This window comes from Meleagris gallopavo, chromosome 3, assembly GCF_905368555.1.
Source record: "Meleagris gallopavo chromosome 3, MGAL_WU_HG_1.1, whole genome shotgun sequence".
Classification (NCBI taxonomy): Eukaryota; Metazoa; Chordata; class Aves; order Galliformes; family Phasianidae; genus Meleagris; species Meleagris gallopavo.
In genome coordinates this window covers 27,090,324-27,118,099 of record NC_139406.1, presented here as the reverse complement: position 1 = coordinate 27,118,099, position 27,776 = coordinate 27,090,324, and the positions used below count along the sequence as shown (strand labels likewise).

Here is a 27,776-nt window from a genome sequence, read left to right as displayed (position 1 = left end):
TTTAAACTATTAAAGGGTAGAACAGGATTTCAAGTGATCAAGGGAGATGGTAGAACTGCAGTTTCATAAATATTTCATGGCTCATAACAAAGTTTGATTTTAAGCTGTAGTACTTTCTTCAGGGACAGGGAGAAAAATCCTTGCTTAAATGGGTAAGGTGCAAAGTAGCTGTTTTTCTTCTAGCGCTTTTTATCTTTAATGTCAGCAAAGCTGTCCTGATGGGACGAACATGAACTCTGAGTCTTGAGGAGCCTTTTCAGAATTTTCAGGAAACCCAAAAATGCTGAACTGCCTATATTTTATTTAATTTTATTTAATTTTATTTGGCAAGACTTAAAATGGGATGGCATCGATTCCTCTGTGCTTCTTCTGAAGTATGTATCTGTTTTGGCTTTCAAAAGCCTGAATTGCTGTTGCCAAGATTCTTCACTTTCTGGCAAAATTACAATGGCAAATGGCTTCCTTTACAAGGTGTAATATTTAGACTAACAGCTTTGCAATTAAGAATGGCAAAGAGAATTATATTCCCCTTTTTTATAAGACCAGATTTTTTAGTATGGAATCGTGGGTGTATTTGGACTTGACTGAAGTGCTTTTGATTGATGATTTATATTTTGAACAGTGCTTTTCATTTTAGTGTGCAACACTCACTTGAAATTTTAACTAGAACAATGCGTTGTTTTTGAAGACATATTCAAAGTATTACTCTAGCTAGGCAGCTGCTCTGTATCATAGACTTGCAAATGTGCTTTGGGTGCTTACGTTTAACAAAATGTGTGCGCACATGCCACCTTGAGCAAGTGAAATGGGAAGCAATTAGGAAACTTGCAAGTATTCTTAAATGTTGTTTAATACTAATCTCAGTAGGCCATCAGATGTCAATGATAATGTCATTGAATCCTTAGCTGTTGCAGAGCGATAGTATTCTGGAGTATTTGATGAGGTAATTTTGGAGTATCAGGCAAAAGAGATTTTTTGAAGTGGAAGTTGCCCAAGTACCAGTTTTCAGCATGGGAAAATGAGAGACTTGAGTACAGGGAGGGACCATGAGAGCTGGGAAAGAAGCAGGCAGGTGTTTGGAGTGATGGGGAGATAAATTCTGAGAAATCTGTTCAGATGCTGTTGGGTTGCCCATGGAAACATAGAAGGTGTGGGGAGACACCTTTATTCTACATTTGCCATGCAGTATGCTTATTAAATATATACCTAGCAGAGCTGCACTGTGCTGTTACTTGTGCAGGAAATCACCAGTAGTAAGTGAAAGTCAGGCTTTTGGGTGTATTTGTTTGCCAGCTAACACTAAGGAAACTTTGGGTCCTTATTGACCAAACTGGTACTAGGGGGTTCCTCAGTCTTGTAAATTGGCAGTCTGTATGGAAATCACCACCAAAAGAGGGAATGTCACTTAGAAATCCTTACATTTCATGTACTTATTGCTAAAGTGACATTGAAGCCTGGTGGCAAATGTGCACGTCTTCCCTCCTGAGCAGCTATGTGGGTCATAATGATCTCTTCATGTGGAGAAGTGCAACTGGGCCTTGGTTAGCTTGCAAGTCTCAATAGCAGAAAATGTGCTGGTGTGCCTTGTGCTGCCGTTAGCCAAATCTTGTTTCCATTTGTAGCTGTGGCAGTAGAAGTAGTCTAATAAGAAGGCAAATGAGTCTAAGTCCTTATGCCTTGCATTGGCATTGGGGCTTATTAGATGCCTTCATGTGTTTCTGAAGCGTGGCTTCAAGACTTGAGTCTTTAGAGAAAGCAAAAACCTCTCCTAAATGGCATGAAGCAGTGAGGACCTGGAAGCAGAGAGGAAGGAGCTGGGATCTTGTAGATTGTGTTCTTTGTGTGGATTTACAAAACATAGCGTCTTTTCCCTGCTTCTCAGGAGGTTGAATTTAAAGTTGACCTAGGTGGGTGGTTCTGAAGGTGACTTAGAGATGAATAGTGCACGAATTTGGTTTTAAAATTTTGTTCTAATTTCTCATCAAAACATAGCATTTCCAGTGCAGACTGGATGGTGTGGGGAGAAATGGTGACACAGTATCTGAGAGAGTGAAAGATGCATAACAGAGGGAAAGAGAGAAAGATTCTTAACCTTTATATTATACCTGAGGACTTGGAGAAAGGCCTAGGTAGGTAAAAATGTAAGGCAGTACTGAAGCTTTTTTTCCTTTCTTTTTTCCACAATAGTTCAGTTGAAGGAAGCAGAATGCGACAGGGAAAAAAAGACAAACACTAAATTACTCAGGACTTGAAAGAGAATATCATCCAGTTGATTTGTTAAGCTACCTTTCATAAAAGAACCTAACTTCTGATTTTGAAGAGCTCTGGAGCTTGTCTTGCAACTCTGCCAGGTTGAAATCTTTTTTTTTTTTTTTCCTTACCCTCCTCCTGTTCCTAACAATCACTTACAGATTAGTTGTTTGTGTTGTTTTTTTTTTTTGTTTTTTTTTTTTTTTTTATTATTTTTCTCTTGAATTTAAAGACTTTGACAGATGGCACAAGTAGAATCTGGAAACCTTCCTGGGCTGGCAGTGACCACCATACTGTTGCCATCTCCCTGTTGTGCGGCAGTAGGTGTGTGGGCTCTGTGCTTCCAGAGGTGCCATTCCCTTTGCTGAGGGTATGTAAGGAGCAAGTGATAGATCAGAAAGCATAGCATAGTGACAAGCGAAATTTCTAGTTAATAGGTAACTTAATCTACTGGTTTGCCAAGTAATTTCAATGCAAGTAGAAGCAACTCATTGAGACCAGCATTAATCTCCAGGATACATACCTGTGTGAATATCAATGTTTGTTTAGATTATGCGAGTTGGTTTAATACTTTTGAGAGACTGAGATGTCATGCCTCACAATAGACTGTTCTTTAGACTTGTGGATATCATACTGAAAGTGAATCTTCCTTCAACCTTTGAAATTGGGTTTATCCTGACTGTACGTTGTTCAGGGCTGCTGTCCATGGAGAACCTCCTTGGCCATTGAAAGCATGTGAAGTCACTTGGTTTTCAGTGTGCCCAAATTGTCTGGGTTTATGCTGCATAACTGTTGTTCTACGTCCATGAATGTACTGAGTTTTGTGACAGTAATTGACTGCAAAGCTGGTTTTCTACTTAAAAGCCTTTGGAATTTCCCTCCCCAATCTACTGCATCTAAAGGGCAGAAAACTGGCACTTGAATGTCTTTCTTCCTTTTTGTGATGTTTAACGTGCATGGGAGAGCATATGAATCTGTGTACAGGCTAAAAATCATGTTAAAAGACAATAGGAAAGAAAAAGTTGATTATTTTTTAATCCTCTTACCAACTGAACATGTGAATTGATACAGAGTTCTGTTCCCATAAAATATCACATATTAGTGTTGTGCTACATAAGGCCTTATATCTCAAAGGTGAGCAAAGGCTTTTTGTATTATTAGGGCAAGACTACTTTGATAAACTGCTTTTAGACAGACAAAAGAGATGCGACCTTAAATCAGTGTTAATGTATGAATGACAAGGAATGATATCATCTAAAGATTATTGCTTTCCTCTGTTTCTGCGGTGTTAACAAGTGAATACTGAAGAATGTAGCAGTGAAGCAAATAGGTCTTGATAAATTATGCAGTCTTGACTAGAGCTATTGTTTGAGGTAATTGATGATCTTCCACTGCTGTAATGGAGCTGTAGCATAAACTGCAGCACACCCTAGAGCAGACAAATTGGTTTGGTATTGTTTAGGAACGTATTTAATCTCTCTTGCTGTAAGTGAATCAGTGGCTTTTGCTGAAACATCAAGATAAAGGCCATCATTTTGATACTCAGGTCAAAAAAAACCTACAGTTGAATTTACAGCAGTCCTGATTTCCTGTTCTCTAAATCTGAAGTAATCAGTAAATGTAAAATTATTGCAATGCAAGGCTGAATTCTTTTCCTATATCGCTTTAGCTAAAGTTTCTTCAATCTTTTTGGTTTCGGAGGCTAGTAATACAATTCTCTGTTCTTATTGTACTGTACCAACTACGGAACAGTTGGTCCAGTGGCTTGCCTAATTTCACTTTAGAGGTACTTAGAAAACTGTGCTCCCAACGTTAAAAGGTTTTTCTAATTGTTCTTTTTTGTTTGTATGTTTGTGTTTTTATGATCAGCCAAGATTTAAAGGGTTTTTGTGAATCTCTGTTTAAGTTTTCCAGAACTTACTAGAAGAATGGGAAATCTTGCTCTGAAAATGAAGTCTTCAGTTCCCGTTTAAGAGGTGTGGAATGGGAGCTAGAGAGCTGTAGGCCACTGTGTTTAGAGGTTTCTATGATGAAAGGTCTTAGCAACAAGTTGGCCTCATCTCTACAGAATTACATGGTTGAGGTAGTCTTTCCCCTTCCCCCTGCCTCCCCTCCCCCCCAAAAAAACAAACCAAAAAACAAAAAAACACCACATAAATGAATTCAGTAAGATTTTAGTCTTAAATTTAAGTAAATGGTATGGACAAAGTATCTTGAACAAACAACTTGATTTATCCATATTGAATTTTTTGCTATTGCCAGAAACTGTTTTCTGTCAAGGCAATATAGGAATTGACCCTAGAAAGTTAGTGCCTCAGAAGCACAGTAGCTTCTTCCTGGAAAGAAGCTCCCTGAAGTGCATCTGCCTTTCTAAAGGGCAGGGAGGCTGCCATATCTTAGCCAAATCTGTCCTGGAGCTAGATAGAATAGAGCTGCCTCAGTGAGGGAATGGTTTCCTTGGGCCATAGGCTGCACCTCCTCTTGGAGCAGTTTTCCCAAGGTCTTTCACCTTTGTTCATGACTTCACTGTCACATAAATCTCCCCAAGAGCTTTGGTTTAGTAATAGTTCATATCTACTGGAGAGCTGTAAACTTAGTCTGTTGTTCTGAGAACGTAGTTGATAATTGTAATAGTTAACTAGACAAGAGAGTGCTTGTGGTAGAAGCAAAAGTTCTGTAGCTGCTTTGCAGTCTCCTCTCTTGCTTCCACCCATCCATTCTTTTATCTGCTCAGAAGTGAAGTAGCTTAGCTAACGCTGCAGGGATATCTTACGCTGGATGCAACTGGTTGGGAGAAACATTGGGAGTAGCAAATACTGTTCAACATATATGCTTTTGTTCAGCTTTTTTCCTTTCTTCACATGCGGTGGCCTTATTTATTTTATTACTGTTGTTGTTTTAAATTAGTTTTTATTTCTTTAGCCAGATGCACCTTTAAATATGTAGAATTCAAATTGTTTCTGAGAGTAGAGGTGCTTAAAAGAAATACTGCTTAGCTTACCAAGTTACTGTTAATAATCACTTGGAGAAGGAAATGCAAGACTTGAATGCAAATTTGCATGGGAAACCTGACTGATGTACAACATGAGAATGAAGCTGCATGGGAAAAGACATGCTGGAGAGGGTAAAGGGGAGAGGTTGTATAGGTAGATATTGAAGGCTATTGAAGGTGGTTGTTACATTAGCTACCAGATTTCAACCTTTTTTTTTTTTTTTTTCCCCCCACAATTGAGAATGTTGCATTGGCTGTTAAGTGCCAGACTCCGGGGCACTTCCGGTCTATGTGAGATGTATGGCTTTCTCTGTTGTCTGGATCATGAAAATAGAGGATCCACCCAGCCTGGGAAGAGTGTTGTAGGCTCTTTCTCCTATAAAGAAGTATCAATCTGAATATGTATTCTAGGCTACAGACAGCAAACTTGCAGATTTGCTACTTCAAGTTGATGCAAATCCTTGTCACCTCATCTTGCTCTTCTCGGTCTCCCCCCTCCAACTGTTTTCAATAATAAGTTGATGTGATGTCTTCAGTATGGTTTCTGACAGTTTGTTTGTACTCTGCAGGTCCTGTGAAGCACTAGATGTAATTTGAAGAAAATTTGAAGGAACAAATGGCTTTAGCTGGCTGCCCAGACTCCTTTTTACATCTTCCTTATCGGATAGTAAGTTACGAAATTGCATGTGCATGTCAGCTTGTAGCATCATATTGCTATGTGCCAGTGATTGATTGTGCATTCAAACTTTTCATCGAACTGCTAATAGCTGTCTGGCAGTTCTCTGGATTTTGCTAAGATTTAGTAGCAGAGCCTCTGTTACCATCCTGTATTTTAGTCCTGCTGAAAAAATTGGGTCACTAACACATAATAATTTGGGTCACTGGTTAAGACTTGATACTTGTCCTCAAAATAGTCGGTTCATATTTGAAAGAAGGCACTTGGTCTTCACCATCTCCTCTGCGCCTCCCTTCTCTCCCCTCCCCCACCCTCCTCAAAAAAAAAAAAAAAAAAAAAGCCCACACCAAAAAAATGACAAGCTGCAGTACTGGTAAAATGTCTTGCACCAAAAAGGATTCATTTGCTTAATGCTGCATTTGTAGAAACAATGGTAGAGATTTTTCTACTTGGTCATGTCTTAAGTTTGTGCTCTATCTAAGCAGCCAATATGGCATATTACAAAGAATATTAGATTTAAAATGAACAAACAAAAAACACTTTAAATTAAAGGTCCTAGGCCAAAATGCATGCAAGTTCTCATGTTGTTTTTTTGTGTGTGTGTTTTCTCCAGGCAGTTGTTGTTGGTACAATGCATGCTTTGTAATTTTTATGGAACTGCAAATCTGTTATTTCAGGCATGACCTGTTTTCTGCCCTTTTTTCTCTTGTTATCATACAGTACTTACTACCCTAAGGATTCAATTATGAATTTGGGCCCTGCAGATACATAAATGATTAAACAGAATATACTACAATATAGAAACTTTTTTCCTTTTGTCCCAAAAGAAACATTACTAATAGTAATTACTAGACATGCTGCATATCTTAGGAAAAAAAAAAAAATCCTCAACAGGGTACTCATCTGTTTCATAATATGCCAGCTAACAATTTTTTCCCAACAGGAAACTTCAAATTTATTAACTAATTACTATTAGTCGCTAATTATACTAATGTTGGTATATGCTGAGTTGCCAGCTGAATTACCTGAAGACTTTTCCTGATAACATGAGAAATATAACAATTCCTTTATAACCGCTAGAATGCAGTTCAAGAAATCAGGTGTTCTGCAAATCTGTTGTTATATATTTAGGTGTAATTTTAAAAGGCTACATGAATAGATGGACTTCATAAACGTGATGCTCTTTGAAATTATGCTGCCAATTCATCTGGAGCATCACCAGAGTTGTGATTCTAGGCTGAGGGAAAGAACTTTGTGAGAGAAATGCGACATTTGTAGGCAGTGTAGGCAGTTGTTTTTGAACTGCAAATTTCTTACTGGATGTTAAACTTTCTCGTGAAAACAGTATGTTTAGTACCTCTGTTCAACAGCCTTGAGGTACATCAAAGGGCTGTTGGTTCATGATAATTAAGAATGTGAATTTCCCTTGCTTTTCCAAACCCTATAGATAATCAGCTTTAGTCTAGGGCAATCTAGAGACTGGAATTCTCAAAGTACTACGGGCTACTTAAGACGGTGGGAAAGTGACTCCCTGTTAGTTAGTATTTTTGGTCATAGCTTATTTTGTGTTAGCTATCCTGAGTGCTTGTAACAGGTTTAAAGATGAGCTTTGGAGGTCTATTGACAACTATTGCGCCTTCTGTCAGAAGTTAAGTTCACATGAAAAAAAATGGACATCTGTTTTCCACTCCTACTAGACCTGACTTAAAAACTTTCAACTTATCTTTCAGTTTTGGCTACAGTGCTGATTTTGTGTTGGTAAAGGGCTGAAAGAAGGTTAAAGTACATATGCTTTAGGTTAGAGTGTGAAGAGTATTCTATTTTTTTGGAGTACGTTTTCTGACTCCAGAATGGAGGCCCGTACGAAACACTTCTCCAGAGTCCCTGAGGCTGGAATCTTACAGCAGCAACTTCAATATTTAGAATAAATTGACACATTCGAGTTTGAGATTACATTTAAAACATAAGGCAAAAGAACTGAGAGTCTGGCTAGGTGAATATGCACTACAGAATGCCCTTTAGGATGGCCTGTTGCTGAGCTACCTCTATCTTCTCATTTTTGGGGAGAGAAGAAGGATATGCATCTCTTGACTTCTGTATTGGGCTCTTCATTTGCAATGTTTCTTGCTTTTAGAAGCTTTGAGGTCTTCTTTAAGAGCTTATTTTATTTTATTTATTTATTCATTTATTTATTTATTTTAGTTTTCTCAGGAATTAGCACATAAACCAGTTTTACTGTGTGTATTCTCCTAGAAACAATCTCTATCTTTGTGGAAAAAATCAATACTACCTTTTAGTGGCTTTCAGGAGCCCTTTCCAAATTCTCTAACTCTTCAATAAAAATCCGGCAGTGAGAATTGGCAGTGTTTGTCTTCTGTTCCTGGAAATTCAGAACATAGTCCCAGAATTTCTCAGAAAAAAATGGGATGATTTACTGTGTTTCCGTTCTTTTGCAATCTGTAGTCACAACAGTATTTATGTGCAGTGACTTGAACTCTTGGGGAAGATTTAGTTCTTTAACCCTTTGATGTATTAATTGTACAAGTCTTAGTGACATAAATAGCAAAATGATGTTTTTCTTAGCTTCTAAAGATAAAATTCTAGGCAAGTGGGAATTAGGTGTTCTGTTCATCTTCTATTTTCTCCCTTCTGTTTATTTTCTCATAACCATGATGCTGGAATGACTTTCTGAATAATTAAGCTTCATAGAGTTTGGTTTTTGAGAGCTGGATTCTTACTAGAGAAAAGACTTGTTCACATCGTACTCTACGGCTAGCTTTGCATAAAATGCACTACAAGCACTTGATTGCAAAATGGAAAAGAATGGAAATTTTTTTTCCTCACATTTATAGCCTGATGCATTTCAGGGTTGGTCCTGTTGACTAGGTGAGACGGCATAGTATTGCATGTTATACTTGAGAAGTTTTGTGCCCTTCAAGATCAGGGAAATAAACACTTAATAGAAGTAAGCAGAGTCTAGCTAGTGAAATAAAAGCTTCCTCCTAAATGATGTTAGAATTCTAGTTGTGAAGAAAATTGATTGCTTTTAATACAACAGAAGTAGTTACACTTTGCCTTGAGCTGGGTATATGCAGTGAAGTTTTCTTGTTTTAGAATGGCAATTTTGATTCTTGTTTTCTGTAAAATCGTACACTGAATTGAAAGGTGTCTTTGGAGATTATACGATCAAAGTCTACAGCATCTTGAGGTTATATCTGTTTTGCAAGGCTGCTTCATCTCTGTGAATTGTGGGGTTTGGAAGTTATTTGCTTTGATTGGGTGTTTGAAGAGGGTATCCGTTTTAGCAGAAAGAAAGATAATCATATAATCATAGAATGGCTTGGATTGGAAGGGACTTCAAGGATTATCAAGTTCCAAATCCCCTGCCACAGGCAGGTTTGCCATCTGCTAGATCACGTACTAGATCAGATTGCCCAGGGCCCCATCCAACCTGGCCTCAAACATCTCCAGTGATGGGGCATCCATGGCCTCTCTCAGCAACCTGTTCCAGCACCTCACCACTCTCTCAGTAAAAAAACTTCCCCCTGACACCTAATCTGGATCTGCCTTCCTTTAGTTTAAAACCTTCCCCTTTTGTCCTGTCACTATCTACCCATGTAAAAAGTTGATTTCTCTCATGTTCATATACTGCCTTTAAATATTGGAAGGCCACAATGAGTTCTCCCCACAGTCTTCATAGGAGAAGTGCTCCAATCCTTGGATCATCTTTATGGCCCTCCTCTGGACCCTCTCCAAAAGCTTCGCATTTTTCCTCTTTTGGGGGCCCCAGACTTAGACATGGTACTTCAGCTGGGGCCTCATGAGGGCAAAGAAGAGAGGGACAATCACCTCCCTGTCCCTGCTGGCCACCCCTTTTCTGAGGGAGTCCAGGATACCATTGGCCTTCTCCACTGCAAGCACGCATTGCTGGCTCATGTTAAACTTATCATGAACCAGGACCCCTAAGTCTTTCTCAGCATGGCTACTCTCAAGGAGTTCTTCCAGTTTGTATACATGTCTGGGGTTACCACTCGTTACTGGCCTCCACTTGGACATAGAGCCATTGACCACTACCCTTGGCTGTGACCTTCCAACCAATTCCTTATCCACCAAGTAGTCTATCCTTTAAATTAATATACGCCCAATTTAGAGGTAAGGATGTGGTGAGGGATGACGCCAAAGGCCTTGCAGAACTCCGGGTAGATAACATCAGTTGCCTTTCCTTTGTCCATTGATGCTGTCACTCCATCATAGAAGGCTGCTGAATTGGTTAGGCATGACCTGTCTTTAGTGAAGCCATGCTGACTGTCTTGGGTCACCACTCGTCCCTCATGTGCTTTTGTATGTCTTCCAGAAGGATCTGTTATATGATCTTCCCAGGCACAGAGGAAGCTCACCAGCTTGTAGTTCGCTGGGTCCTCCTTCCTCCCTTTCATGTTAATACGTGTGATGTTTCCCTTTTTCCAGTCCCCAGGGACTTTGTCTGACTGCCGTGACTTTTCAAATATGATGGAGAGCGTCTCAGCGACCACATCAGCTTGCTCCCTTAGGACCATGGAATGCGTGTCATCTGGCCTCTTGGACTTGTAAACATTCAGTCTCTTGAGTTGGTCTCAAACTTGCTCTTGCCCTTACATTGTGTGTGAGGGAGAAGGGGGTAGTTTGCTTCCTCAATTCCCACCTAGAACTTCAGGGATGTGACATTCAGCATTGTGAGAAGCCTGGCTGCCAGTGAAGACTGAGGAAAGAACTCATTTAGTACCTAAGCCTTCTCTATATCTGTTGTAGCCAGTTCTTCTTTCCCATTTAGTAGGGGAGACATGCTCTCTTTGGCTTATCTCTTCTGACATATGTATGTGTAGCATTCCTTCTTGTCGTTTTTAACATCCCTCACCAAGTTTAATTCCATCTGTGCCTTGATTTTCCTAATCCTATCTCTGCAAGTCCGAACAGCATCCCTGTATTCTTCCCACGTGATGTACATGTGTACCTCAGAATTGCCTTGGTAGATGTCAGAAAACTAGTTCATATGTGACTTAGTTTCATCTCTGCTACTTTAGGATAGAATAGTCTGATATTCAGGATCAGTGTAGGTGTATGTGATTCTATATGCACTATTTTTATGTGAATAAAATGTCTTCATTGCTTTGTTAGAAAGCATGAAAAATCACTTGCAGAATTTGTGTCCATGTGGCCTGAAAACCTTTGTGGGCAGAGTTGTCAAGAAGAATGTTTTGCCCCCATGTCTGCCTGACACTGTTGGAAACACCTTCATTTATTTAGTGTCAAGTGCCTGGAGAGAGTATGCAGATATTCTTTCTTATGATTTTTAAGATTCAAAATAGTGGATTAACTTACCCTCTTTGGGCTTAAATGTACAAGAGTTTGATCCAGAATATTTTTGTGTCTCAACAGGGCAGTATAGATCAACCTGAGCGTACAAACAAAGCCTCAAAGTACTTGGTCATAGCTGAGTGAAAAAACACCAGTGGCATTATTGAATTGCATCATTCTACTTATAGTATGAAGAAATAAAGCTGAAATGTTGCTTCTGCCAATGCAAAAAGTCATCAGATATCTGAAATATGGTGTCAGTCAACAGTTCTTTTGTTGAAGATGCTCTTGTTTTAACAGTTTACATGGTGTATGTGGTGTATAGGGTTGACGGACTGCAGCAGACGTAAAGTACAAAGCAGTGAGAACATTAGTGAATGTTTTAACAGGATGTGTTGCCTCCAATATGAAGTTATGAAATCTGTCTCGCCAAGTGCAGATTGCAAATGTCTTTTACAGATAGAGTTGAAGCTACTTAGTAGATTTTGTTGAAGAGCAACTGGAGCTGGATTTCTAGCCTTGGTCTACATTTTTGTCGAAAAGATCTGTTAAAAGAATTGTCCCAGAAGCACTTTTTTCCACTGATGTGGAAATTCAAGTGTGGTACACATGTGATCAGAATATTTTATACGAGGCAAAAGAAAGTTAAAGAAATTTGTATTATCCTTTGAAGCTTTTATAAAACTAGGTAGTTTTTATTCTTATATACCCATCAGTTATTTTTTTAGTCTCCTTCAGCAATTTCAATTGAAAAAAAAAACTGTATGTAACTGCATTTCTACTTTTTTCTACTAATTTATACTGAAGTTGCTCAGCAAAGCCAGACTTTTTTAAAAAAGTTAAATGTTAACAAGAAAGTTCAGCATGCTGGATCCAGATTTTGTTATATATTGTTTTCAACTCACAAAAAAAGGCCCAAAGCATCCTAATGGCCAAGCATCCCTCCTATTTACTGCTTACATTACTACTTACAGCAGTAAGGAAACAGTCTAGATATTGGAAATCATGTGAGGAAATTACAAGTAAAGAAGCTTAATTTTGCATCTTTATATTAATGGTTTTATGCTTATGCTTGGACAGTAGTAAATAGAATCTATCTTTGAAATCTTGTTTCATCACTTTTATATGAGCGGCCTCCTAGATTTATCTCTAGATTAAGCTCTAGTGTTTCAATCTTTGGTGTCCAGTGCTTCTCTCAGCAGTCCTTTGATCAGGCTCCTGGTACAGTAAGTCAGATTTAAAGCGCATTCACAACTGACTACAGAGTTGAAAGATGTGTCTCCTTTATGCCATTCTTTTCCATTCAAATGCATGTAATGCTTGTTTTCTTTATTTTTAGTAAGTCTCATAGCTGCAGTCAAAAATTGATGACATAACTTACAGGGAAAACTTAATGGAATTTATTCAGATTCTTTGCAAGACTACTTGGCAAGAAAATTTCCAGGTACGTGAATGACAAGAAAATCATCAGAACATGTCAGCACGGATTTACAAAGGGAAAGTCATACTTAGTTAATCCAAGTATATGATAAAATGACTGGACTGGTGTTTGTGGGGAGAACAGTTAATATAATTTACTCAGTAAAGCTTTCAGCGCTCTCTCCTGAAAGCTATTCATTTAGTATTTGTTGATGTATGAGCCAGGTGAGTATGCAATGAGGCAGACTGAAAAATGTCTGAAAGGCTGGCCGCAGAAGGTAGTGGTCAGTGGCATGAAGTCTTGCTGGAGAACAGTAATGAGTGAAGTAACCCAGGGGTCACCACTGAGCCCAGTGCAGTTCAACGTCTTTGCTAGTGATCTGGATTGTGGGGCAAAGCATACCTTAAGCAGGTTTGATGACACAAAGCTATGAGGTGTGGCTGATTCACCAGAGGGCCATGCTGCCATTCAGAGGGACCTGGGCAGGCTGGAGAGATGGGCTGACAGAACCTCAGGAGATTTAGCAAGGGGAAGAGCAAAGTCCTGCGCCTGGAGAGGAGCAATACTCTTTTTGAAAGAGGAGATACCTAATCTAGCTATATAAGATATTTACTGTAAAAGCGTATATAGGTTATTATCAACTCAAAATACGAGAGAGAAGTTGATGTAAGATGGCTTCATACTTCAAAAAACTGTGTAAATATAGAATAATTGAAATATTTAAAATTGGCTTTACTGTAGTCAACTGGAATTACTTGAGTGATATTTGGGGAGAGTTGTTTTTAATGAACTTTTCTTCTGCAGATGTTCTGTACTTATGAGGAAACAATAACTGCTGGAGACGAATTTATTTTTTTAAGAGAAATATCAGATTCCTGTGCATTTGGAGCTGTCACTTTTCAAGAAAATGCTGTGGCTCAGATAATTCTTAGTGTTACTGTCCATGCCAGTTGGCTCTGACTAGCCATTTTTTGTCCTTGGTAAAGAACAGATATAATGTTGTGTTATACACAAGTATTTCTAAGAAATATATCTAGATGCAGACCTTGCTAAAAGTTATACCCAACAGATTTTTCTTGCTTTACACAGTCTAAAGGGAAACTGATCAAAGGAAGGATATTATTTCATAAGCACTTATGCAATGATGTTTTTCAACCTAAAACAAAACTAACTAAACAACAACAACAAAAACCAAGCAAACAGAAACCCTTAATTCTGCATGAAGTGTAACAACTTTGAGAGCAGAATTTTTCTATTTCTAAAATGAAACAATGAATTACATTTCCTAATGTTATTGTTAATGCAGTGTCTTATGGCAGAGCTCATTTTGAATCTGTGCTTGCAGACCACCTTATAGTTAACTCTTAATTCCTACAAAACTGCCATTCTAACAGATTCCTTTCATTTCTGGCATTACAGGTATGTTCCTTACATTGAGAACACATAGTTGAACGAGGACTTCATTCTTGTTCTAGAGGAATTGGCTTTGCATTTCCAAGATGGAATTTTAACCAAATTAATTGGCTTTAGGAAACTTTCATGTAGAAAGTGGCAAATTATTGGTATTAATGGCCTTTCATGATAGATAATATTGATATTTTAATCTGACACCTTATGATACAGTGCTCTCTTTCTTCTATTGAAAGAACAGCAAGCAATCAAATGTAGATCACAAATGTTAGCAAAGCTGTCAAGCTTTACTGCTATTTTAAGATAGCTTTGGCTTGTGTACTATTGGTAAGACCAGTGTGCATGTTTGAAATTCTAGCCTCTACAATGGAAAGACAAGCCCTCAGAAACAGCCAGTTGTTTTGGAGTGTACTTGTCCTTTGCAAATTGAGTGTTAAACAATGGCTTAAGACTCCACTACACACTGGCTGTAGCTCTTGATGTCTTACACACTGGTTCCATTTTTTTGACATAATTTTGGCAAGTAGGGAGAGCCTGGCAATCCTTCCTGCTAGTAGCCTAGGCTCTAATAAAGCGCTTTAGTTATTAGCACAAGTAAATAGTTGTCCATTTGTGCTTCATTAATGCATATTAGTCATACGGTAAATACTGTCATTCTGGCAAGTTCCCCAGAATACCAAATACTTTTGCCCAGTTCAGGAGGGGGTTTCTAGCAAAGTGGCATTGGCACCTTTCTTGGAGAAGTTCTTGAAGCCATTAGTGTAAAAGTGTGACAGATTGTTATTTCGGCTCATGGGGGTTTCTGTAAAACTGATACTTTAGTGGAGGCAAAGAAGTGTTTGTTTAATCTTAAACCATTGCAGTGGATCCTTCTCAAGTTCACAGTTAACTTTTCTACAGTCTTCAGCTATAGCTTAGGCTATATTGCTTTGAAAAGTACGAATGAGATGCTTACGTCTCTAATCAGAGTAATGAGATATTCTTCAAGACTGACCAATCTTGTGACATTTTTGCTATGTATGTGAAGAACCTAGCAAGTACAATAACACAAGGAACTCGAGACGTAGTACAATGTGTGGTTTGCCTCTGCAGTCATCAGATTTCTCACAGTGGTTTAAATTGTATTTGTTTATTTGTTTAAGATGAGAGACCATCCTCACAGTGATATTGGGCCACTTGCTTAGCACCTTCCAATGCATCTGGACTTGGTCCAGTTAGCTTGTGCCACCTTTGGTGTGAATGTTCACTCCCTCAGATGCTGACTGTGCTTGAAGATCTAGGAGATATGAGGGCAAACCTCAGTAGGAAAATGTAAGACAAAGAAACCGTAGATCTCTTGTGTCCTCAGTGCTGTGTCCAATCCATAACTGAGCACTAACCAGGCTAACTCTAGCCATCCTTTTGTTCTTGCTTACTTATAGAAACATTCCTTGTTGTTACTGGCATCCTTTGCTAGCTCCAGCTCTTCTGCTTGGACAATCTCTTGATATTCCTTATGCTTCAATCTTTGCATTTCAGCATTTGAGTTGTGGCAGGAGTTCCCTGTCCATTAACTCTGGCTTTCTGCTGTTCCCCTGTAACTTTCTGCATGCCGTTCTTGTGCTTTGAGAAGGCTGTTCTTAGAGATCAGCTTGTTCTCTTGGGACCTGTGGACATTCGGGGCAGTCTCCCATGGGAACCTGGCAAGCAGGTCCTTGAGCAAGCCAAAAACTGCTCTCTTGCAGTCCAGCACTGAAATTCTGCTAGTATTCTTATTCCCTTCATCTGAGGATGGTATTGGGCTACCATCAGCTTCTTCCTCCAAGTGGTTGTTCTCTGCCCATGAGTCAGCTTTGTTAGCTTGTTGGTACAGCAGAGTGCTTCTCTGGTTGCCTTAATGATCACTTATGCAGTGAAGTTATTTTCAGCCCACTTCAAAAATCTTTCCAGTGTGCAGTGCTGGCTGCATGTGGAACTGCACTGTTTACTTGTAAGTGGGTCAGTAATGTGATTTCGCTGACCTGTCTCCAGTTTCTCATCATCCCTTGTATCTGTCTGCAAAAATAAACTTGTTTTGGCCTGGGCAAGGTAGGTACTCTCATCTTTCAACTTCCCCAAGATGGTGGAGGCCTCTGGGAAGCAACCATTGAGATGGGAAACAAAAATGTGACAGAAGCAAAAGAGAACATAAGGGGCCATGGCCTAGGTGCCTCCTTGCCCTCTGATATCCTTTGTGGCTTCCCAGCCAAGCATTTCGTAGAGTGGCTTGAATTGAAGGGGATCACCTAGTTTCACCCAGCCCTCCCATGGGCAGAGCAGCCACCCACCAGATCCAGCTACTGGGAGCCCCATCCAACCTGGCCTTGAGTGCCTCCAGGGTTGGGGCACCCACAGCTTTTCTATGCCAGTGCCACTGCCTTCTGAGTAAAGAATTTCCTCATAACATCTAATCTGAATGTCCCTTCTTTTAGCTTAAAACCATTCTTCCTTGTCCTTGTTTTGGTACTCAGTCGCCTATCACAGCACACTGCTGCCTTCTTTGGTGGGTAGCTTCTTTCCCAAAGGTTAGATTGAAGCAGGCTCTCTGCCACATTGCCTTTTCTGAGGACGTACTGCCAGCCACATCTCTCCTGACAGCCTTGGGGCAGCGTGGGGAAGCTGTCCCTTGCTAAGTGGTTTGTGAGCTTTCGCACTCAAGGTTCTGAGATTTGAAATAAAGAAATAATAATAAGTTAGAACTCCTTATGAACTTGGGATTTTTCAAACTGAGTACTGTCTTCAACATATGACATCGTCACTTCATACGTTTTGTAGCTGGAGGCACTTGCAGAGCTTGCTCTCTAAGATGAATGTGAATTATGACTTTGAAGTGCCCATTTCTCTACTTCTGACCGTATGGAAGTAAGTATAGGCTAGTATATTGTAAGTTCACTAAGAGGAATACTTTCCTGCATGCATGCTGATGAAAATTCTCCATGAAGGATTTTTTTTTCTGGCATGAGCAAATGGTTACCAAAGAGCGCTAAGCATTTTCTGAAAAAGACATCTTTTGTGTTTTTGTTTTTCTGGAGTTCTTTATGTCCTCAAAATTGTGATAAACTGCTGGTAGTTGAATGTGAATTGGCTGGATAGTTTAGTCACAAACCATAACTGCTATGCTGGATGAGAGCACGTTGGAAAAATAGTTTTCTTACACCATGTCTTTTAGAGTACGGCTTGCCCTGTAGATTAAAATAAACTCAAACCCACAAGACCAGAAACTTTTCATCAAACTATCCCACTAGCAAATTCTGAAACAGGAATATTGACACAATAATACGCATTTCTAGGATGCAAGATTACATGCATGCTGTCTGTATTGTGGTGGTGTATTAATGAACTCCTAAGAAATTTGTCACTATTAACTTTAATATTTTAGCTAGTTGTCCTCAGGACAACTGTATCCAGAGGTGGCTTCTTTCACTCACAGTTTGCTTCTGAAGCCAAATTCAAAGTATTTCTTTTCTTCTTAATCCTACAAGTTTTGTAGATTTTGGGGATTTTTTAATCTCTAATTTGTATTTAATCTCAGCAAGGATATTTTCCTACCTTTATTCTGTAGATCTGCATTTTTCGGTTGGGAAAAAAAAGTGCTGAAAATCAGAGAGAGCAGTATCATAAATACTGATGGCACTGCTTTAAGTTTCCAGCCTGAACCCCACAGCTGATCAGTAGCTTAGCTGGAGCCAGGTAACTTCTTGTATGGAAGCACCTACCCCGTGACCTGCAAAGTCATTTCCTCCAATATCTTCAGCAACGCTTTCAGGGAAAAGAGGAGGTTGTACCCTACCTTCCATGGAAGGAACGTTATAAAGCCATTTGACAGAAACATTCTTATGGTTAGTAGCTGTAGCACTGCTGAAAATGGTGCAGTCAAATAGTCTTATTACTAGGGGGTTTCTTAAGCTTTTCAATTGACCAGCTTTGCAATGTTTGTTGAAATGCATCCCCAGTTGGAGGTCGTGTACCTGTGCTTGTCTTGTTTGGGTTGGTTACCTTGTTTTGTAGTTTTTGGCACACTGGTCCTTCATTCAGTATCACACTGGCAATTATGAAAACTCTTAGATCTGTCAAGGCTTTTAATACACATTAACATACTCAGAGGATTTATGCAGAATTAAAGCAGCTCTTGCTAACAATGTTGAAGTGTTGCAGTGAAGGTTCAGAAGTGCTTTGAGATACTTGTTTGGAGTTAAGTCACTGAAGGTTTTGTGATGAAGTCATCTTCATGCAAGATAACTGGTAGAGCACACTTTCCTTAAGAAAGGGGAAATGTGGCAGTCACTGCATTGAGATATATGTGTGTGCGAACTGAGAACTTGTATGTAGCAGCATAATTTCTATTGGAAATATTGTTCAACTGTCGGTATTGTTTCAAATCTGAAGTTCCTAAGAGTAATCTCGTTAGCACTTTGAGGGTTACTTTGTTAGCTAGTGTCAGGTGAGCTTTTGAGGTCTCTGTGAGCGTGGTAGCACTTACCTTTGGGAGATTTATTGCTTCACCAGCTCTGCCAACGGCTGTAAGGAATTGCTTTCACCTGCCCCAAAGGGCTCGAATCCTCTGCACACCTGAGCCAACAAGAAGACAAAAAAGGACAGTACTGTTGCCTGTAAGCAAACAGACAGATATTTGAGTGACATAAATTCCTTTGTTGTGTGTTTTATGCTACTGCCATTTCACTGTTAGTATTTCATCACTTTTGAGTTTTCAGAGAAAATGACCTATGAGTGACTACGCTTCAATATCATTTAGGTTATCTGGCTGTAGCTGCTGCTTCCCAGAGTGTACAGGCTTGAATGTCTTATCCTTAAAGAGCATGTGCTTACGTAGAAATGTTAATACCTACAACCTAGATAGAATCTTCCTTTCTCTCCTCCCTCCCCCGCTCCCCTGGCCTGAGACATCCTAGTGCCTTGCTTTGTTGCCAAATCTCAGAGGCCACCGGGTCGGGTCATCTCTCCAAGCACTGAGCCGCCCAAGGTTAATGCAGGGCGGCGTCAGCCTCAGCCTGGGACAGACTGTCCGAGGCGGTTCGTAGAACATCTCCTGTCCACTTCGTGCAAGGCTGCTTTCCAGACCTGGCTCCCAAAGCCAGCGTTCTTAGAAGCAGCACTGCTATAATCAGAGCTCTAAAGGAGGCGATGCCAAATAGAACAGACAAACTACCTTATATTTCACAGATCTGATGAGCGTGGGGAGAGCAGCAGGTTGGAAATGATTGTCCTATACGATCTTTCTGTATGTTAGAAAGTAGCAACACTGTCATGGATGACATAATTTAGTCTGTTAAATACCAGTTCTTCAATAATAGAATAATGCTGTACTTACTAAAAGGCCTCTTTAAAAAACCAGAGGAATATGATTTCTTACTCAAGTTGATTTTTGTGCTTTGAGTAACAAAACTCAATTAGTCTGCATAATTTCTGTTGGTAGATACAGTTCTTTCACAGAAAATAGATCTTCCAGAGACTGTTGGTGGAGTCAATATTGACCAAAAACAAAAAGTTTGGAACATGCAGTAAAAAAGAATTTTGGTAGCCTTGTCAGTGGCAGGACCTTGCCTTGGAGGTCAGGAAAATTTATGGACAAGTACAGGGTAAAGATTCATTCTCAGGTTCTATGGGCACCAGTTGAAGAAACACATTTTCCATATTAGCATCTAATTATCTACTGTAAAGATCTCAGGCCATTGCTGTTTTGTAATACTAAACTTAGAGGTAGAAGCGGAAAGGAACTTAGTGTATGTATCAAAAAAGAACACACATAAGAAAGTAAATGCTTCATTTTTGTAAATGCTTTCTAGCATAAGACAGCTTTGAGAAGTTATTGTGTTCATTGAGAATCTTATGCTTGTTTCTTCTCTATATTTCAAGACTTTATTTTAGCTGTAAACTATGTAAACTGTCTCTTAACAGCTGGAGTGGTTTTAGACTCATTAAAAATAGAACAAAGCTTTTAGCATTTCTAAGCCTGTCAGTTGGATTTGCTTCTTGCTAGCTGATTAAAAGGCAACAATCATGATGCACTGGATTTCTTCTACCATAATAAATGACACTATGGTCCAAAGAGTCCACACTGTGGAATATACTACTCATTTTCTCTGTGAGGAGAATCTGGGAGACAGCTAAATTCTTGCAGAAGTGGTTAATTTATACTAAAAGAGAACTGTTCTAATGAAACAAATTTAGTTTGAAGTAACTCTTGCCAAATTATTTGTACAGTAGGGTTGCAAGCCCTGCTAATACGAGTTTAACCAAGACTATCTTACAGAAGTGGCATCTGCAAAGCTAGCATGTATGCATGCTGAAGGTTGCATTGCTGAAGTTGTCAGCTAACTCCAATATACAGAGAAAAGTCTTTTACAAATAGAATGCTGTTGCCAAATCTGTTGGGAGGATGCTAATCATGCTCCAGCTCTTGCAACAGTAGTAGTTCTTTTTTCTGGGATTTGGGACTGAAGAGCCACTTTTTTTTTTTTCTTTTTTTTTTAAATGGTGAAACTGACCAGTAGCTAGTGGTATCTTCCGGTAAGAAGCAATACTGCCAGGGTAGCAGCTGTAGTGCAGGTAATGACAAGTCCCATAACTAGAAATGCTCCTTAAAATAAATCTGAAACACCCTCAGAAAATAACTTTCTGGCTCAGCTATACCAACATGTTGTATAACTGTATCAGTCCATGTATTTAAGAAAGCTGTTCTCCTTGATGTAGGAGAAGAAATGCTTTGCTGATTGGGGGCGTGCACACTATGGGGTTTAGGTGTTGACAGTCTCCAGAGCCCCAGTTTTTGCTGACTTGAAGGACTTTCTGGACAGTGGGGTATTAAAACCCAGAAGGGGGTCAGGAGAGAAGTTCTTCCAAGGGCAAATTGGCAAGCATTTCTGCCTTCTGTGTATCATGAGATGTAATATAATTCCTGTGATCACAACTTTAACAAATTCCCTGCCACTGCAGAGACGTAAACCATGGACGCAGGTCTGTCTGTCAGTCTCTCATTTTCTTCCTATCTTTAGTAATTCCTGATATGTTGTGTTTCTTGTAACTTTTGCATATGTATATAGCGAGCTGTTAAATCTGTTGAGAGTTGTGTGAATATGAGGATAGTGATCGTTCTGTGCACCCTGCCAGGTTACTGCATGCTTTCTGTGATTCTCAGCCTCTGTGCTCAGAGGTGCTGTGGTTGTCAGGTGGAGTACAGGACAGAGCACACTGCAAGCTTTGCTGCTCAGATAATCCCAAACTGGGTTTATTTGTTGCTGGCCCCTAGGGTTATCACTGGCAGTCTTAACAGAAGTCTTGTAAAATAATAATTCCAGCAGTTAGTGATTTTACTAGTTCAGGACAGAGCCTGACTTTTGACAGAGCTAAGTGGCTGTATTTTAAGCCCTTGTTTGTACAAGCTCTCTTAGCAATGGGAATGTTAAAATTTTAGGTTCACAGTTTCACTGTTGACTTACTGAGCCTTTCACTTGGCTCTTACTTAGTCAAATGACTGTAGTTTAGAGGCAGGAAACCTAGTTACAGTTCTTTAATTATGTAATATGTGGGTTGTCTCTGCTGTAAAGTTTTTTCCTGGTGTGTAAAGCCTTTTTATTTTTCTCCTTGTTTCTGCTGTATATTAAGTACTGGCCCAGGGAAAGATATGATTGATGCTCTAAGAAAAGGCAGCAAGAAATATTTTTTGAGTAAATTTGAAATCATATGCAAAGCTGTGACATTGGTCAAACCTGAGAGCTTGGCTTTTCCCTCACAATTGTACTTGAGAAAAACGTCCTCAAGGTCTGGGGTATCAGTGATAAGGTAGGCTGAAAGCACATACTACCAAACAGCTATCTGCTGGGGAACTGTGCTGCTGTATTTAGCTGCAGAAAAGCTCGACAACATGCATCTTTTAAGAAAGCATTGTGTGTGTTACCAGTTGATCTCAACTGTCAAGTTTAGATTAGAACCTGAACATTGAGTTGGCTCTGTTGGGTGGATTTCTTCCTGTAATAGTCCTGTGAAGGCATATGTGTATACTAAGGGTCTATAATAGAACAAAAATTGTGTTGATGGCTGCATGTACCAGGAAGCTATAGGAAAGTGAACTTAGTGAATAGTTGACTACTTGGTTCTTACCATAATAGACTCTGTACATCTAATGCTTTACCAAAGCTGCAAAACTGTGGTGTGAAAAAAGAAGCCTAGCTTACAAAAAAAAATGCAGAGTTCTTTCATTTTCGTGCAAATAGTGTTTCATTTGTAAAGAATTGCATGATATGGTCCTCAGGAGAAATGCTTCTTGATCTGTTTATTGCCTAATGAAATTACAGAAGCATACAAAGAGCAGAAACACTGGGTCAGATGCAGAGGCAGGTGAACATTTCTATGTCCTTTGATTCGGAGTAGCAAGTTGCAGGTATTTGTCCTTTCTCTCCTTCTGGACTGCCTTCTGGGCCAGGAGTTGTCTACTCTCCAGCTGCCTTTGGTAGATTCTTCCTGAATTAATTTTAATAATGACTTGTGCTTTGCAATATTTTTTTCAACCTGTACTAAAAGAATACTTAATTCTGCTTCACACAAGTAGCCTAAACAGGATAAAGAAAGCTAAGGTGATTCAGGTAATGACCTGGCTTATCTTCTGTTTATGCTCGACTAGTTTTGAAACCATCTACTTGGTATGATTAAGTCACATCGCCAGGTAGGGAGCTACTGTTGCCGTAGGACTGCTTGTGTGTAAACTGAGGCGTATCTGTGTTGATGTCTCAAACTGCAGTGGAACCCGTCAGCATGTCTGACTTGACTCTGTTGTGCTGGACAGTGTACAAACATCAGAAGTATGTCATGATCTTAATTTGTCACTGTGGGATGGCTGGCATGAGTATGCGTGACTCTTGCTCAATTGAACCTTTTGTTCAGGGGCACGGCTGTATGGGCTTGCAAACAGCTACAGTAAATCTAAAACCAGGGACTGTCATCTTGGTGGTCTGGACATCCATGGTTTGGGCACAGTCCCAGAAGCTTCCGAGAAGCTCTGCTGTTGCTGGTAGCCTTCCTTAATCTCTTAAACTTCTAGTGACTGCTTAAGTTAGAAAAAGCTGAAGTGTTCAAGAAAAGGGGATTTCCAGACCTTGAGAGAAAGCTACTCTGTCTCAGCTGAATTCAGGTCCCTTCTGTGCAAAGAAGTGGGGGAGAAGGGAAGTGTGGGCAGTGCTTTATTATTCGTACTTTTGGATGTACTTCCTCCTATCTAAGCCCTATTTAAGATTAGCCTGACTGACTAGATGACCTTCTCTGGAGGAACCAGGATGAGAGTAGCAGCAATACAGTGGTCAGCTGAATAACGTCTCATGCTGATAGATGTTGTTCCAAGCAAACACTGAGCTAAACTGCAGGCAGGAACAGTAGCATGGGGAGCCAAGGCAGTGATTGGAGAACACTTGTGCAGACAGCAGAGCTACTGTAGTATGCAGCTGACTGATTCTCTGATTTAAATATCAGATCCAGTGTTTTCTTTGATAACTGAAATACTTATGCTAGCACAAATAGCAGCAGACACAGTGTATTGAACTTGAAGGAGTGTACCTTGAAAGGCTTGGTTATAGATTGAAAAAACTTGTCTGGGTTACTGATACATAGAGATAACACTCTCTATGAATGGACTTTGGCTCTTGGTATGATGCCAACATGGAACATTCTGCATTGCAGTTTACAAAAGGACATTGAAATCTAACCTATAATGCCAGTGTTTGGCTATATAAAATGCTAACTGCTTTAAGAGACTCTATAAAAATAAACCATGCTTCAGATCCTTCTCACACTCTTGCTAGTCACTTGATTTAATCATCCTTGGTCACAGATGCTGACTGACAGAGAAAATAGTATGTGCAAACAAGTTAGTGAGGGCTAATGCCTCAACTAGCTTCTAAAAATACAGTAATAGCTGGATGGTACAGTAAGTTAAGTAACATGCATTAATTTCATATTGAGAGTGTTTATTGGAAGAGAAGAGGGATCTGAGGATTAAAACATGGTAGAACACATGACTTATGGGGAGTCTGGTTTTCAGCAGTGGGGCAGTGATGGGCCAAAGCAGGTGCCCGTGTGCTTAGGGGCCTGGGCTATGACTGTGCTCCTGACGAGGTTATGTTGGGGCTGTGCCACAGCACCTTGGCACAGAGCAACTATAACTTTTTTTTTCCTCATTTCTTTCCTTTAACCTCGTTCCCGTGTCTGTCTGATCTCTACTGCAGCTGGCGAGTTGCCATTATTTGTCTTTAAAAAACTGACATAAATAGATTCTGGAGGGTCATGTGAAACTATCATGAGCTTTTAAAAATTGCCCGGTGCTTACCTTTCCTCGGCTGCCCGCATTGCATTAGCAGGTGTGGTTTTGTTTATGCAGGCCTGCTGCTTTATGTTAGCAACAGGGTTGTGGTGGCCCTGAGCGCCCTGAGGAAACCTTTTGCTCTGTGCTTGGCTCAACCATTGGGCAAACTCTGAAGACCTGAGCGAGGGTTGCACCTTCTGAAACAGGCGGGGGCATCCAATCGCTGGCCTAGGCACTGAAACTTCTGCTTCTGAAAACACTGATTTATTTATTGTACTGTGATCTTGGATTAAATTTTGTGAATAAGGCCTATGGTTTTCAGCATCTTCTGGTGCAACTGTGAGGTTATACCAGAGAAGGGATATACTGTTCCTCTAAGTTACTAGCAATTGCTAGTTAAAAATCTGTTTTAATTGAGGAGTTATGTGCTTGCAGCCAGCTGTGAGCTTTCATCTCTGAAATAATGTCTTCTCCATTAACCATTGTGTGTAGTGCTGTGAAAACCCCAAAGTAAACAGATGCATTCCAACCACATCTTACCACCATTACTCTCTAGAAGCAAGGACTTTGCCTTTCAGTAAGGCCTTTTATGTGTTGGGACAGCTGAAAGCACCTTATACTTGCAACAGATAGCTTACAACTGTTTTTCTTGTTCCTCTTTTAATTTCTGTTGGTGTGACCTGTTCCTCTCCTCTAGCTGTGGGGCAGTATACAGCTGCATCCATGAGTAAGTTGTCCACACTTGTTTCCAGGAGGGGAATTAAGGCTGCTCAACTGCATCTGTGGGTTTTATCTACATGACAAACATACATGATACTGAGTTTCACAGATGGAAATGTACGAAGATGAGCTCTGTGTTGAGAGGAAAGATGCTTTGCTTTATTCTCAGTGCCTGCGAAGTTCAGCTCAGACTATGTACTGGGTTTGAAGTAACTGAGGAGCAAATCAGCTTCAGCTGTGAGTTTTGACTGAAACTTTTCCTATATAAACTTGCCCACTTTTGCCCTTAGAGCCTTTGAAGGATTTAAGCTGAACTTCTTGGTGAACAGGCTCTTTGTTTTCTGTGTGAATTCTGCTTCCTGTAGTTATCTTCTCATACTGGTTAGTCCCAACTCTCCTGCCTGAAATTTGAAATTGGTTTGTTCTGGTCCAGGTCAGTGCTGACTGTGTGTTCCCCAGAGGAAAAGAGAACTATGGAATGTGAGATCTGAAGGGAGGAGGTAGCCAACATCCTGAGTGGTCTATTTTATCTGGCATAGATAGGTATTATGTGTATCTTATCATACATTATTTATTTATAAAAGCCTCACTTAGTCATGCCAGTGATGACAGTTCCTGTCTTATGAGCGCCTATGGATTCCTGAATTGGTTCCCAGTGGTGCTGGCTCTAAAGGCTCTCCTTTTAGGTATCAATCAGTTCTTTAAGCAAAGCTCAAATATGCTGTTTGAGGCAATCTCTCTGAAGAATAGATAATATAATTTATTTAATATCCTATCTAACTATTTACGGTCTTATCCTCAAACACTGCGTACGTTCTGATTTTGAGCATTAGCTTATATTCCGTAAGCTAGAACTGTTGAGTTTAGCTCACAGAAGTGCTGCTCAGAGTCCATGTCCTTAGTCTGCTGTAACTACATAATTTGCCATGAAGGTGGTTCCTGTGCTTTGACATAAGTACCACTGGGTATATCATGGGTAGTTATGTATTTGTGCAATCAACTCCAGGTACATGTTTTTGTTTTTCTTTGTAACATTGAACTGGTATATACAAAGATAAACGAGCTTTGTAAAACTGTGTACCAGCTCTAAATTTCCTACTTACATTTTTGAAACCCATTGTGACTTATCTTGCTTTTCTTTTTTTTTGTTGTTGTTTATATTCCAATTTTCCTGCTTTTTCTTAGTCTTCATTTTTGGCAAGCCCTGTGAGAAACCATGGTATTTTAGACTTAGCCAAATTCAGCCTGTGTTAAACTTTGTGAAACCTGATCTTGTGAGACTTCTAGTATGAAAAAAATTCAGGTTGGCATCCAGAACCATGGATGTTTTTCTAAACTGAACTTCTGATTCCTCTCGAGGTTTGGTAGTTCACTACTGAATCTGTTTCAGTCCAGTTAATTAGTTACTAACCCCTAAGCCACAGAGCTGGAATTAAAGAAAACAAAACCCCAAACCTCCGCATAATTTGATTCAAGAAGAAACTTCTGTTGAACTGGGAAATGCATTTACATTGCTATTTCCCATTTTGAAATGTGAAATTGACATCCAAATGAGCCATCAGCATAGTCATTTATTCTGGATTTGTGCTGCCTGTATTATTGTAGCTGACCAGTATCCCCTCTCTGTGCACTAACCTATTCTTTTCCCCATTCTCCAATACTGATTTCTCCTTTGAGAGATAAAGCAGAGATTTTTCTTGTGTCAGTGTTATTTGCTCTATGCAGTGTAGCTTACAGAGAGCGCTGTGCCTGTTTTCATTGAGATTTTTCTATTCTTTTCTTTTTAGGACAATGTAGATCAGACTTCAGCTCATGGTCGGCGGGATCTGGTGGAACCAGGTTTCCAGGAACCATCTAATCGCATGTCCTTAAATCACCAAGGTAAGGAATGATGAGTGGGAATCAGTCTTCTTGAAGGAAAAGTGCTGAGTATGAAGAGAAAGTTTTGTGTCCATTTTGCGTTTTTTCCTTCTCATTTATGAAATTAAGCTCTGGGTGGTTGGAGTAGAAGAGCTGGAGATGTGGGGTTTTTCATCACAACTGTGCTGTGAGATGTGGATGAAGTTCACTAAGCACCTACTTAGAAGAATCTGAAGTCTTGTAGCTCAAGCTAAGTTTACTAGCCTGAGCAGAAGGAGTGTTCTCCTGTTTTTAGGGAATACTGAAATTTAATTCAGCATTTGCAGTGTTTAAAAAAAAATACTTTAAAAACTCCAGACACCTTAAAAAAAAAAAAAAAAGGCATTTACTGTCATAGTGGGGACTATTTAGCACACCTTCAGTTTTTGGCTTAGAAATAATGAATAATGGAAAGTACTGTCTTAATCAGTGAGCGCTCTTATCTTTAGGGTTCCTGATGGCTAACTTGGTATCAAGTCCTTGATCCTAGTCTTCTAAAAGCTATATGCTTAACTTTTCCTTTAAAAATCCAGTTTATTTGATTTGCCAAGGGCAGCAAGACTGGAATTTCATGACTTGGAGGTCCTCAATACTATCTGGGTTTCAAACATATTGAGATTCTCTCATCTTAGATTTTTTGGTTTAAAACTTTACTTTCCATTGAAAATAGGAAATAACAGGTTGCCCAAAGAAAAATCCAAAACTTAGTAGCAGAAGCAGTGCATTGTAGCACGCTTTCATGCAGCAC

The 27,776-nt window shown here is 39.7% G+C and overlaps 1 protein-coding gene across 3 annotated transcripts in view; it reads left to right on the top strand.

Moving 5' to 3' along the window:
* The window catches only part of GRB10 (growth factor receptor bound protein 10), a 138,231-nt gene that overhangs the window by 29,126 nt on the left and 81,329 nt on the right, over nt 1-27,776 (top strand). For 2 of the 3 annotated variants that reach the window (XM_085220499.1, XM_085220500.1), the window contains exons 3-4: nt 5,812-5,909; nt 26,917-27,010. In XM_085220499.1, coding sequence (XP_085076625.1) covers nt 5,859-5,909; nt 26,917-27,010 — 145 coding nt within the window. In that variant the 5' untranslated portion in view covers nt 5,812-5,858. Of the gene's footprint in view, nt 1-5,811; nt 5,910-26,916; nt 27,011-27,776 lie in introns of those variants that run through there. The other variant, XM_019613859.3, reaches the window with a different exon arrangement.